Below are 13,237 nucleotides of genomic sequence, written 5' to 3'. Positions count from 1 at the left end.
GAGGCGTAGTCACAGAAAACACTAGTCAACTTCATGATATTTGAAAAACATGGAATGAAGCAATAATCATGTTTCTCGAAAACAACTCATCTCCAAACAGCCAAACAAATCAGACCAGGGCCCGATTGGAGATTATTTGGCTGGCAAGATATTGTCAGCTATAGAAGGAATAATCTAATTCAAATGTTGCATCTTATACATGTATAAGTGTGTTCCTAGCTTCGTAGATAGATTCTGATGTTTGTTGTATGTATGAATCATGATTTTCAAATCTCTACTGGGGCTAGCAATATCCGGTCGGCCAACTATTTTTAACCGGAGGCGATTGGAGACTGTTTGGCCGGCAGGATCTTGCTGGCCCTGTACCGATCTGTTTTGATTAGTGGTGCGTACCTAAAGCCCGGACTTGGAATTGGACCTAAAAATGTATAGGTCCAAGTCCAAAAAAAAAACCTAAATGTCCGGAGCCAAGTCCGGACTTGCAAAAAGCAATCTGTCACTTATATTCCCTTTTTTTGCATTTTGCCGCCTTAGCGGCAAAATGCTCTGAGGCCAGAATAGTCGCCGTTGTGATGAACGGACCTGTTCAATCCATGCCAAACATTTCTAAACCTGTTAAAACAGACATTTTTCCAACATGTTCGCACTGGCGCAGTGGTTAAAGTTTACGCATTCTAAACCAATGCACCCGGTTCGAATCCGGGGAGGTAGATTTTTTTTTTTTCTTTTTTACATCCATTAAAATACTAATTTTTACATCCATTTGGCCACACCAATTTATTTCTTTGGTTAACGGATTCGCCGCTTCGTTTTTTTGCCGAATAGAAATAAAAATTTAAAAAAAAAACTTAAAAATGCCCCGCAACAGAGCTCACTCAAAAACAGGCAGTGTAGTGAAATTTGCTGCAGTTCACGCAAATTTTAACAGGTGGCGTCTAGATCTAGATTCAGGCACATATGTGAATCTCTCCATGCGCCAATATCAGGTTTAGTTACTCTGTTCTATTTATATGACATTCTAATAACTAGAAAAAAACGTTCACACACGCAAACATTGGCAAAATGCCAGCTTTTTTAAAAGCACTTGTTTGTTCTAAACCATTTAAAACCTTCCATAGACAGTAAAATTTGCACTGGAAAAAGACAAAAACAGTTCGTGTTTACACTGGCTGTCTATCATTTTCATGTATTTTTCACATTGCATTTCAATTCATGCTAACATGCAATTTTATATGAACCTTCCCCCCCTCCCCCTAAAAAAATGCAAATAATATGCAATGATGGGTTCAGGTCCGGACTTTAAGTGCTGGACCTGAATCCGGACCTGAACCTGAAATTGAGTTTAGGTACGCACCACTAGTTTTGATATTAGAAAATAACCACCTTTTGCACAGAAGAAAGTATTTCATTTCAAGATGGATAGATTTCACTCAAAAGTACCAATTGATACTAGAAAATAACCACCTTTTGCACAGAAGGAAGTATTTCATTTCAAAGTTGTAAATCTAAACTCAAAGCTCAAAGAACACGAGTTGGATGCTATCTCATACATGTACAAATAAAATCGTTTTTCTAGCTTCGTAGATGGATAGATTTCACCATGGATTGATTTCACTTAAAAGTACCAGTTGATTACTCTCCAAGCAGAGGTTCGGCTCCGGCATTTTTGTGGGGCTTTCTATTTTGTACCATTTATGTCTGCAGGCCAAACCTACATTATATACATGTCAACCTCGAAAATACATCAAACGCTAAATAGCATTCGGGTATCATTTTGAAGATTGTGAAAAACACCTTCATTGACATAGATCAAACGGTTTAATCAACTGAGCGTATCTTCTTCCGTTCTGGAATTACACATCACTGTAATGTCTTTCACCACATCAAGGACGGACATCATATCACATATCTTACATCTGATATGCGCCTTCAGCTTCACGAGATCACGTCAATCCCTTTTAATCAAAATGAAATTACAAGGTCCTGCGTCCTCTTCTTGCTGTCCATGTACAGGTCTGTTTTGATATAAGAAAATGACCCACAGTTTGCACAGAAGGAAGATTTCATTTCAAAGTTGTAGCTCAAAGAATAAGAATTGGATGCTACCTCATACATGTACATGTAAAAGTGTATCTCTAGCTTCGTAGACGGATTGATTTCACTCAAAAGTATCAGTTAATTACTCTCCAAGCGGAGGTTCGGCTCCGGCATTTTTGTCAGGCTTTCTATTTTGTACCATTTCTTTATCGCCACATCATAGCAATTACTCAAGCAAATGGATGTGATTTTGAAGATTGTACAAAAGAAACTTCATCGACGTAGATTAAACGGATTAATCAACTGAGCGGATCTTCTCTTGACATGGTTTTGGAACCACATGACTGCATTGCCTTCTTTCATCAAGCTAAGGACGTCTGATATATCTTCTTCACAACCGATATGGGCCCGACATGAAATTTCCTTTCAATCAAAATGAAATCACACGGTCCTACGGCATCTTCACTGTATTCTACAGCTACAGAGATTTTAAACATACGGTGCTACGGAGAAACTCAAATGGTAAAGCGTCGGAGATGTGTTTCATACATTTATACAAGTGTATATAACGTTGGATTATTTAAGTCAAACCTCTGAAGTGTAATACAAATGTGCTCACATGTACATGTCAAAGTGAAATTGTCCGTTTATGTTTTGGTAAGAATTGGTGATTTTTAAAAACACGCCGCGTTACACGTCTCGACAAGACAACTTCGTGCACGATCCAAACAATTTCGTCTTGAGTAACTGCTTTTTGGCATATCTTCTTACCTGTTATGTCTAACCTTCATCGACGTATTTTCGTCTCATGCATAGCCTACATAGAACAGAACAAAGAGTCTGCGGGGTACTGGGGAAATTAGCAATATTTGACTGACACGTCTTTTTTTCATGTGGATTGTACGTGCGTACAAAGGGGTAAAATTGATATAACTCCCACGCGTGCGGCAAACTCACAATAGGGTAATTACGTACCAAAATACCAATCAAAAAAATGTTTCAACCTGTTCGGTTTCGCGCTGCCACAAATTCCTATTGAAAGTTGATTATTGTCAGGACTAGGGCTGGGCAAGGAGCTTTTATCAGGCAGGGGAGTAGTTTGTTAGGATAGACCATGTGAACGGTAAATAAACATTATGTACTTGCTTGCAAATGTTACCTGTGTAGTCAAAATGTGAACCTTTCCCGCCGACCAACGAAGTGCACGTATTATTTCTTGAATGATGCTTGTTGTATGTTCATGCAAGAGTGGGCTAAGTTAGTTGTACAGGAATAAATAAAGTATTCTGCAATAGGCCGATAAACCAACCGATGAAAACATCAGTAAACTCAGCAACTGAATGATAATCAAAAGCTGATGGTTCTGTTCTATATATACTACTTGAATCCTTCACTCTGAAGGTCTCTTTCCTGGTTAAATCAAGTGTATACATGTACATTCAATTCTACTTTGTACATACGTATTGGCACAGTTAATTAAGTGTAAAAACATATTTTCATTGAGTGAAAATTTGGATCTTAAATTAAGATGATGTAACATATTGCAATGACAAAAAATGAGTACATGCATATATAATTTTGTGTGTGGGCATATGTTCTAGGGTTATATCTTATCTTTTATGCTATCTTTTTGTTTGTGGTATCAACTGTTCTAAGAGGTAGACTCACTTTGCACTTGATATGTTTTCAAAATAATCTTTGTGTAGCTGTCAGCGGTAATTGTATACAACGTTAACAATTTATGAATTTGCCGGAGGCCTGCAGCTGTAGTGAAAGCTTAGGCTTGTCATTCCACTTGACATACAAATTTGACGCAGATGGCATACACAGTGCTACTCTTTTGTAAGTGGTTTATCCTAATCTCCAAGCAGATTCCTCCGTGGCAAGACAGTTACCCTGGTATCCAGAGAACAGCGCTCGCGGCTACGGTTATTTCCCGGGCCGCTAGCCTTCCCCAGCTTATGTTACTGTCTTGCCACGGAGGAATCTGCTTAATCTGCATAAGCTGGTGAAGGACTTAAGCCGACAATAGGAGTAAAATTGGCCTAATTTTACTCCTCTGCCGGCTTAAGTCCTTCCCCAGCCTATGTTACTGTCTTGCCACGGAGGAATCTGCTTGGAGATTAGTTTATCCACTTATCTAACACCCTTATACAGCCTGTGCTCAAATCAGATTTATTCTATTTGTGACATAGATCGAAAAATTATTCGAAAACCTCTGGAGGCGTCTGTGTATATTCAGATTGCTGTTTCTCTGTTTACTGACATGTTGAATGTGTACATGTATATCTCCTTGCTGTTATGTATAGTTTTACTATGGGGCAGTTGGTGCCTGAAATAGGGAAACAATAGAATATACAAAGAACATTTGAACATGAAATGGTCCTTGGCTGATGAACGTTTTTTTAACCTTTGCTTATTCATGAAAGCTCAAATCGGCCTGCAGGCCACTTTTCATTGAGGTCATGAGGGAAGAGTCAGACAAAGTATATAACAGATACAGCTTACATTCTAATGAGTCTTATAAGTCTAACATTGTTGATTCTGATGAACTTTTGAATAAAAGGTCGAAAACGGTAAACCGTTGTGTCTCAGCCGTCATCCTTCTGCCGCCTTATCGACTATAGGTCTAACATTGTGTTGCTGAAACTTTGTAAAGAGAACTAACATCTGGATGTTGCTCTCTAATGGGAACACAAGGGATTTGAAGTGGATGCAACCGACTTGTCTTGATTGTGAATAATGAGAACCTTGATAACTAGCAATTCTCCAACTGTATAAAATTATTCACGGATCATCGGATGCTAGAAAGGTATGCTTTTGGCAGGAGTTCATTTGCGTATCATATATGTGTTGGACCTCTGGTAGACCTTGATCAATGTTTGATATTTGGTACGTGAGTATGTCGTGTTGAGACCTTGAAATCATTAGATTTAGGGAACCCGAACAGCTTGTTATGGTACAGCAGAAGTACCAGTTTGTGTATCTTCTGAAAATGGCACAGTCACCAATCTGGTACATTACTATTGTGCACAGAAACAAAAGTCACTTCTTTGAGCTACTCAGTTCACTACGAAACACAGAATCAGTCAGTTCAACAAATACATGGAAAAAAGTATCTCTTTATTCTGCCTTTTCGACAGCCAAGCCTCTGTGATAATAACAGTTCTGTACAAGATTGTTCCTACTGTAGAATAAATAAAATAGATGTAAGCACTGACTTGGTCTAAAATACACGGATTCCTATACATGTAGAATAGATACACATCCTCTTGTACAAGTCCGGTGCTCCTTCAAATGTTCGGAAAGGTCTCGGTATCAGCCAGAAGAAGAAACTTACTGGAGAAATCTACTACTCATACTCTCGGATACCTCCTTAGTCGTACATTCTATTGCAGCTTGACTTCTTTTGTCAAGCTTTGAAAGCTTCCATTGCTCCATTCTTGAGAAGAACAAATTCTTTGTGTTTTGGTGAAGATATTCTTCTGCTAAATAGCACCGACAATTGTACAACAGCCCAACTATTGGAAATGATGTGAAATTCTTTTATTCAAAGGCATGACAGACTTTTCCCACCTTTTTAAAACACAAATACTGTAAAGGGCTGTTGACCTCCTAGATGAAGCTGTTTTATTTCTTGACGAAAGACCCTCAGAAACTTGGTACAAAATCACATCTGTTTCCTACTAAGTGTCTCAGACAACTGAGATATCTTGCACAATCAAGCTTCCTGTATTGCAAGGTTGTTAACGTATCTGCATTAGATCTTAAACTCTCCCCATCTAAGCTAATTGTACAAAAGTAGGTGTTTTTAACAACCCAACAGCTATTCTGAAAAGAAATCTCTAAAGTATTGCAGTTTAAGCATTTGATTCGAAAAATGTAAGAAAAATTTTACCACTCGATGTGAGATATTAAAAAAGAAGGACAATTGCTATTGCATGAACAGTACAAAAAAGCGGTAATCTGCAATTATTTAGCACAGGAAAAAACAATTTGTTGGCATTATAGAATATCCTGTATGTGCTCTAATGGATTTTCGATTTTACAATAATGGACGCTTTTTTTAAAAATAACATAGTGCACCAATAAGAATTTCATTATTTCATTGCTGCAAATTTTATGGTCCACCATTCTTCTCCACACGTGCATTCTTTGAAGTATACAAATGAAAAAATTGTAGAATTGCATTTAAGACATTAGCAAGTCAATAAGCTTACAACAACAAATTTTCATTTAAGTTTGGGCTGGCTAACACCTCTTGTAACAATAGCCTGGTATCCAGCCGTATTGGAGCTTCCGAGTCTCTTCAGTTTCGGGAGGATAGAATAGACTGGCGAGCTACAATACGGCTGGATACCAGGCTATTCTAACAGTACTTCCAGCCACCTACAGTTTAAGGGAACGCAGTCGATTCTTAATACTTAATCTAAACCAAAGCAGTTCTTGTTCCTGTGACTGACGAGACCTCTGTGATACTAAAAGACTCTTTTGAAGAATAACTTGAGGTTGTCTATTGCACCCTGGATGTGATCGCGCTCTTCATCCAGCTGTTGTTTAGTTCGGATTAGATCCTGAGGGGAGAGGAAAGAAAAAAACGTTCTTCGTCAATCCACAATATCTACAAAGCAGGGCTTCTTCAATGTTTTACTTAAAACTTCTTGGGGAGAGGAAAAACATTCATCATCAGTCCAACGTTCGAAAGTAAGCCTTGTTCTTTGTTTTCAATTTCTTGGCTGGGCTGTCTCCAGATTTTAATTTTTCTTCATCCCACTTCTTCTTTGGGAACCTATATGGTGAATTTTCGTTGTTACCTCTGTCATTTTAAGTTTTCGAAAATACAATTGCATCAATTTCGTGTCATAAAGGTCAGATATTTTGAATGGATGGTTGACATTTTCATCCTTCCAAACAAGCAAATTTTCAGTCCCAGGACCAAATAGAGACAACCCTGGTTAGTGGAGACTTCATTTCACAGTACCAACAAGGAAATTTTCGGTCCATGACGTGCCCTGGGTATATTTTTGTGTGATTTGTCTTCTTTACTCTGACTTTTCCATTATCCATTGCATTTTTTATGTTGAATTTTCTTTTTACTCAGTGTTGTTGTATTTTACTCCTGTTTTTGAGGAGAGGACATCTCATAAGTGCTTTGCTTTTGGCCAGATTCTCAATAAATCTAGGAGAATAAAGATAGAAATATGATATGCAATGATTTGATTTATTTATTTGCAAATCCATGCCCGTAGGCTAATTGCAAGGGTACAGACAGTAAAAAGTGTCTATTCTATACATCTATCTATATGCATGACTCTACATTCTTTTCTGGGAGGATTGACTTCTTCTTTGGAGGCAGTGGCTGATGAAAAGTCCCACGTCTTTAATGATTAGTGGGTTCTGTGATTTTATAAAACATCAAAGATGCCGATTTGATGATTTCCTCTAGGGCTGTCTCCAGCTTTAATTTTTTTCTGTCCCACTTGTTGTTTTGGGGCCCATGTTGTCGATTTTCCTGGTTAGATATGTCATTTTAAGCTTATGAAGGAAAATTTTCAACAGTTTCATGTCATTTGGGGATGGATGAGCTAAAATCATCATTTTTTTCTATAAGTTTTTTTCCCCCCGTTGTTTTGGGGCCTATGTTGTCGATTTTCCTGGTTAGATGTCATTTTAAGCTTATGAAAGAAAATGTCATTTTGGGGATGGATGAAGTAAAACCATTATTTTTCTCCACTTACCGACATCCTGAGGCTGAGGGTCTCCGCCGTCCTGTTCAGGCTGCCGTGAGTCGTCTGCAGGTGGCTGAACTGCCCCTGTAGGACCTCTCTCTCCAACTCTTGTTCTGGAAAACACAACAAAAACAACAATCAACCAGGGGGCGACATAGACTTTCTGATACTTACTGTAATTCACTTTGTCTTCTTGGTACCAAACTTTCACTGTCTGAGAAAATTTAACTTGTTCTTGGAACTAAATGTTCACTCTCGCGGCAAGTGCACATAAAAAAGTCTGTGAATTATTTGTTATCAGTAATGATAAGTTCACGTTACGGTCGTCACCGTGAAAACCGTGAACATAACAGTACATTGAAAAAATCAGGAATTACAGTATGACCCCCTCCTGTAAAGGTGGTGCATTCCTGACGCCACTGCTGGTGATAAAAGGGTCCTTCATTCTGTGAACAAGGTCAATGGAGTTCATCTAAAAATCTAGAGGGGTAAGTCCCTATAGTGTTACTGTAAATGCAGAAATGTTCGCGGTGGATTAATGTTCGCGGTCTTCACGGTGACCACTTCACCGCGAACTTAAAACCGCTGCAACAATTTTTCTATTATGGTATTAGACTGCAGTCTATGGTGTTACCACAAAATTAAAACCACCGCGAAAAGTCCTTTTCCCCGCTACCGCGAAATTAAATCCCCGCGAACTTAAATGCATTTACAGTACAAGTAATTCCAGTGTGGGATGTAAAGCGTTAGCATTTTTCTATAAAAAACAACCGGAGCAATAGCCTAGTACGTGTGGTAGGTAGGGTTTGCATTTGGGAGGTTGCGTTATAGCCTGCGTTATAGTTATACAGTCAAACTTGTCTAAAAGGACCACCTATGGGAATTTGATGGGAGAGTGACAAGCCGCAAGGGCCAAGGCAAGGCAGATATAGAGTTCCAAGTTCAAAAAGAAATTTGAATATTAGCTTGGAGTCTGAGGAAGTTGGCTAGCAAAAATTTCACTCTCAATGCAGGACAGACACAGAGTTCCAAGTTCAAAAAGAAATTTGAATACTAGCTTTGAGTCTGACGAAGTTGTGAAGGCAAAATTTCACACCGACTGTCCTATTTCCTCAATAATACGCTGGTGATTACCTTGGTGGAAACTTTGATCAAATTGCTTGTAAAAGTCAGTTGCTAATGAGCTTAAAGCTAGAGGCATTGCCAGATGGGACTCTTCACATACAGTTAATACAATCAATGGCTTGTTCTCACAATCTCAGTGAAATGTGCCAATTGGGGATTTTGGATTTAAAAATAGTTCAGGTTACTTTTCATGCAAACCGACTTTATTTGGCAGGAACATGTCTCCATAAATGACAGCCAAAAAAGGACAGTGTAATTTTTCTTTGACGCATTCACATAATGTATTGAAGGCGAACGTCATGTTTTTTTCACAACAGGGCAACAGGCTATTTCTTCGCATATTCTGGGAGTATGAGGACCAGGGTTCTAGAAAAGATTTACATCATTAAAACAGCAATTTCTTGTAAAATATGTGGCACAACTGTTAGCTTTCACTCTAAGACCCGACAATCGTGAGATCGTGTGGTGCAATTGGCCCAAGAGGTCCCGGGTTCGAAACCTGCCATGTCTTGTCTGTCCACAGCCAAAGCAGCAATAGTGTCAGGGCTCAGGTCACCCTCCGTCTCCCCCAGCAAGCTCTGGATGTAGGTCAGAATGTGGATAACAACCCCCTCCAAAATAAGGCATGCTTTGACTTTGACTTTATTCAGATCCACTTTTAGCTAATATTATGTTGCCAGCTATCTTCCCGTGGTCTACATAAAATACAACAATACACGCACGACATTACATACATACATAACATAATATGTACATTACAAATTATACAGCTGAGAGAAAAATACAAGTTCATTTAGTAACTGTGTTCCAATGGCAAGCCCTTTGGTAGAGGAAGCGCTTCCTTTCTGCTCACCTTGTGTATAACGTTGATAGGCTTCCATAATGACAGCCACACCCGGCCAATTCATTCGCCCCGACCCGCTCCCACTCCCATCATCCCTTTCCGTCGGTTGTTGCGGGAACGGTGGCGGAACGTGCGTAGGCGCAGCGTAGGCCTGTTGTTGCCAGCTCTCCACGGGCGCACTTACAGTCTTCTCCGGTTGCTGACTGGCAGGCATGCTGTGAACTGAAAAACAAAATTGCATCAATGACTGTCAAGGCCCTTGCAAGTTCAGCTCTATTCTTGTTATTGGTCACTACAACGTGAGCCACAAATTAACACACCAGTTCATTGTTGAAAGAAAAAAATGAGGCAAGGAGGAAGACAAAGATTTCCTCCAACTGTTGGTCCCCAGTAGAAGTAGTTTGACTACACATGGAACAAATATCCTAAATTTCACACAAACTCTTTGGTAACATCTTGGTTTTGGTAACATCTCGGGTCGTTCAGTGTAATATAACCAGCTGCTGAAGCACCGCGTGCCTGCGAAGCTGGTGTGTTACGCCCAACGGCAGTTATACCAGCTATATAGATACAGATTAAACCTCAAGAAAAGGACCCAGGGTCCTCTACCTATGAAAACTATATTCCGTAAGGGTGCACCTAATTGACTCCCAACATCATAAATGGATTACTCTCCGTATGGCCACAGGAACAAAGGAATGGAATCACAGCAGATGACAGGATGTGATTGGTATATCAATTGACATTTCTAGTTTTGAAAAACATGTATTTTTCCCCTATAGATTTTCAAGAAAACATTTCCAGGCGAAGAGAAATGGCCCAGATTATTGCTACAAACATAGAACTCACTACAGTACCATTCACAATATGTTTTCAAATGGCATTTAGAGGTTTCAAATACCATCCAGCATTCCTCGTCCATGCACACTGATGGAGAATGCTGGATGGCATTTTAGGCACCTGTTGTGATTCTCAAACATTCGCCCACTGGTTTAGACTTCATCAAAATATCATCCATTATTTCTTCCTGGATGCGTAACCTTCATAAATGATAACTCTTTGGTAGTTTCCAGTTTCTTAACACATTCACGACGTATATTACCAATACTGCATGGGTAAACTCACTTCATAGGCCATGTGAGACTGTGCAACACTGTCAACAGACAGGAATGGACTAGCATGTCTGCACTCTCAGCTTATCTCTTAATGTTACATTCGTGGTTCTCACCAGTATCTTTATTAGAAATTTACCGTAACTTTGAAATAAATTACTACAGTATACCATTTTGAGAACTTAATCTATGTTGTTGTAAAATGCATAACAAGTACTCACAGGAGTCTGCCCAGGACTGTTAATTGGTTTCTATTCATTTTGGGGGGGTTCATGTGTTATTTCAACTTCTAGTACTTTCTTTTCGATGCCATGCCTGTCCTTCATACATCGATTTCATTTGGAAAGAAATGAGATATAAAATGAATTAATAGGGGAGCAATGAACTGTAATCTGGTATCCAGCAATGCTCAGTTCCTTTACAAGTCTACAATCATAATTCGAACCAGACTGATTCGAACAGAGCTGGATATCACAATAACAGGATGTCGCCCGGCATGACTGTCAAATCACTTTCTCAACACAGGTTAACGAGCTACAATGAGCTGATGAAACCATGGAAACATCAGAGTGTCGTGAGTTTCCATGACAGTGGCGTAATTGGTTTTCTAAAACAGGATACAAGAAAGGCCGTGGGTAAACAAGTCAGCTTGTCGTGTATCCAACAAGGCCGCGCCAATATCATTTATTGGCTCGCAGCTTTTCAGCTTCAATTTTTTTATAATATACAATATGATATGACATTGTTGCTTTTAGCTCATGTAGCAAAAAATGGCACAGGTATTCCGAAATATCACAACTGAATGCAGTAAGCTGTTCTCACAATTGAACAGCACTTAACTTAAAGTGCACTAAAAAGGAGTCAATAAATTCAACTTGAAAATGTGTAGTTCATCAGAATTGATGTTGATATTCCATTAGACAAGAATGGATGAAAAATTCTCTCCTTCCAAAGCATCTTGAAGCTCTAGATTCTAAACAAAATGCCTTAATTTTTACTTGGAGTTGAAACTTTCCCTACCAGGTGAAAAGAAACTTTCAAGTTTGAATTAAGATTGAAAAAAAAAGAAGAAGAAAGGACTTAAAGGAAATCCTTGATGGAATGTGTTAGGAGAGACATAAAAATGTTTGGTATAATCAGAGTGAGCCCGCTAGACAGAGCTGCGTGTGAAGACTAGCCTACTGCTGCCCACCCCTGTGTCAGGGACCCCAGCAGCAGTAGAATTAAATACTGGTTACTACTAATACTACTACTAGTATTCATAAGTGTGGTACCTTGTTTTTGAGCCAGAGCTTCCTGGGTGGATTGAAGCACCGACTGGTGAAACCTCTGCGCAAAGGACTGGTGGTTTTCCTGTTTTTGCACACTCGGCGCTTCCTGGCTCCTTTTCTTGACGTTGTTTTGGACTTCTTGAGGACGATACACCGACGGCTGCCTATCGTGGGCAGGGGGAGGGGCTTGTTGTGACTGCGAGGTGGCTGGAACTGGCGAGGACGACACCTTTACTTGCTGCTGGATTGGTTGGAGTGGCTGTCTGTGGGTGGGGAAGGGGGAGGGGGGCTGGGAATGGTTGTGAATTGGAGGTTGCTGCACGGGGCTGGGGGGAAGTCTCTGTGTACTGGGCGTCTCGGCGTCTGTCGGTTTTCCCTTTGTGCTGTCTTTGCTGGTCGCACCTGGACGAAGAAGAGGGAAACACAATGACTACAAATCAATCGAGGCATATTTGAATAGTTTTATCAGGTTGGTAAAACGCAGAGATCTCAGCAAAGTTACATATGAAAACCAAATTCTATCTCTGGTTATCAGGAAATGCAATGACTACATCAAAGGAGGCATCTATGAATAGTTTTATCAGTTTAGTAAGACACAGGGTAACAAAGTTACATGTGCATAACCAAGTTTTATATCCAGTAATGAGCCATGATGAGGTGGCTATACTGTAAATGCAGAAATGTTCGCGGAGGATTAATGTTCGCTGTTTTCGCTGTGACCACTTTACTGCGAAATTAAAACCAAAGCGGACCTTTTTCTATAGTGGTATTAGACTGCAGTCTATGGTGTTACCGCGAACTTAAATCCACCGCGAAAACTCCTTTTTCCTGCTACCGCGAAATTAAATCCCCGCGAACTTAAATGCATTTACAGTATCGGTAAACTCAATCATGTTTGTTACTGGTACCTCCTGCCGTGTTAAGTAGAACCAGACAAGAACACACTGACAGAAACACCAGGTAGGTAAACAACACTTGGGTTTGGACAAAGAACTTTGTTATCTAAATCAGAGCATTTTCACGTGACCCTTCAGAGCTGAAGAAACCATGGCGGATGCCTGGTGAAAGCTTCTCATCGCAAGCATTTCTGGCAGGAGTACTAGTTTAATTTTTATATTC

At 39.7% G+C, this 13,237-nt stretch overlaps 1 protein-coding gene across 1 annotated transcript; it reads right to left on the bottom strand.

Annotated features, from left to right (window-relative positions):
• Positions 1-5,139: 5,139 nt before the first annotated feature.
• Positions 5,140-13,167, bottom strand: LOC118417507 (genetic suppressor element 1-like). Its single transcript, XM_035823090.1, has 5 exons — positions 13,146-13,167; positions 12,122-12,520; positions 9,745-9,957; positions 7,776-7,879; positions 5,140-6,611 (listed from the first exon to the last, which is right to left on the bottom strand). Exons 1-5 carry the CDS (start codon positions 13,165-13,167, stop codon positions 6,516-6,518), a joined length of 834 nt encoding a protein of 277 aa, XP_035678983.1. The 3' UTR covers positions 5,140-6,515.
• Between the last annotated feature and the right edge of the window lie 70 nt (positions 13,168-13,237).

Source organism: Branchiostoma floridae, chromosome 6 (assembly GCF_000003815.2).
Source record: "Branchiostoma floridae strain S238N-H82 chromosome 6, Bfl_VNyyK, whole genome shotgun sequence".
Lineage (NCBI taxonomy): Eukaryota > Metazoa > Chordata > Leptocardii > Amphioxiformes > Branchiostomatidae > Branchiostoma > Branchiostoma floridae.
The sequence above is the reverse complement of the archived record's forward strand: the minus strand, read 5'-3'. Positions and strand labels throughout refer to the sequence as shown.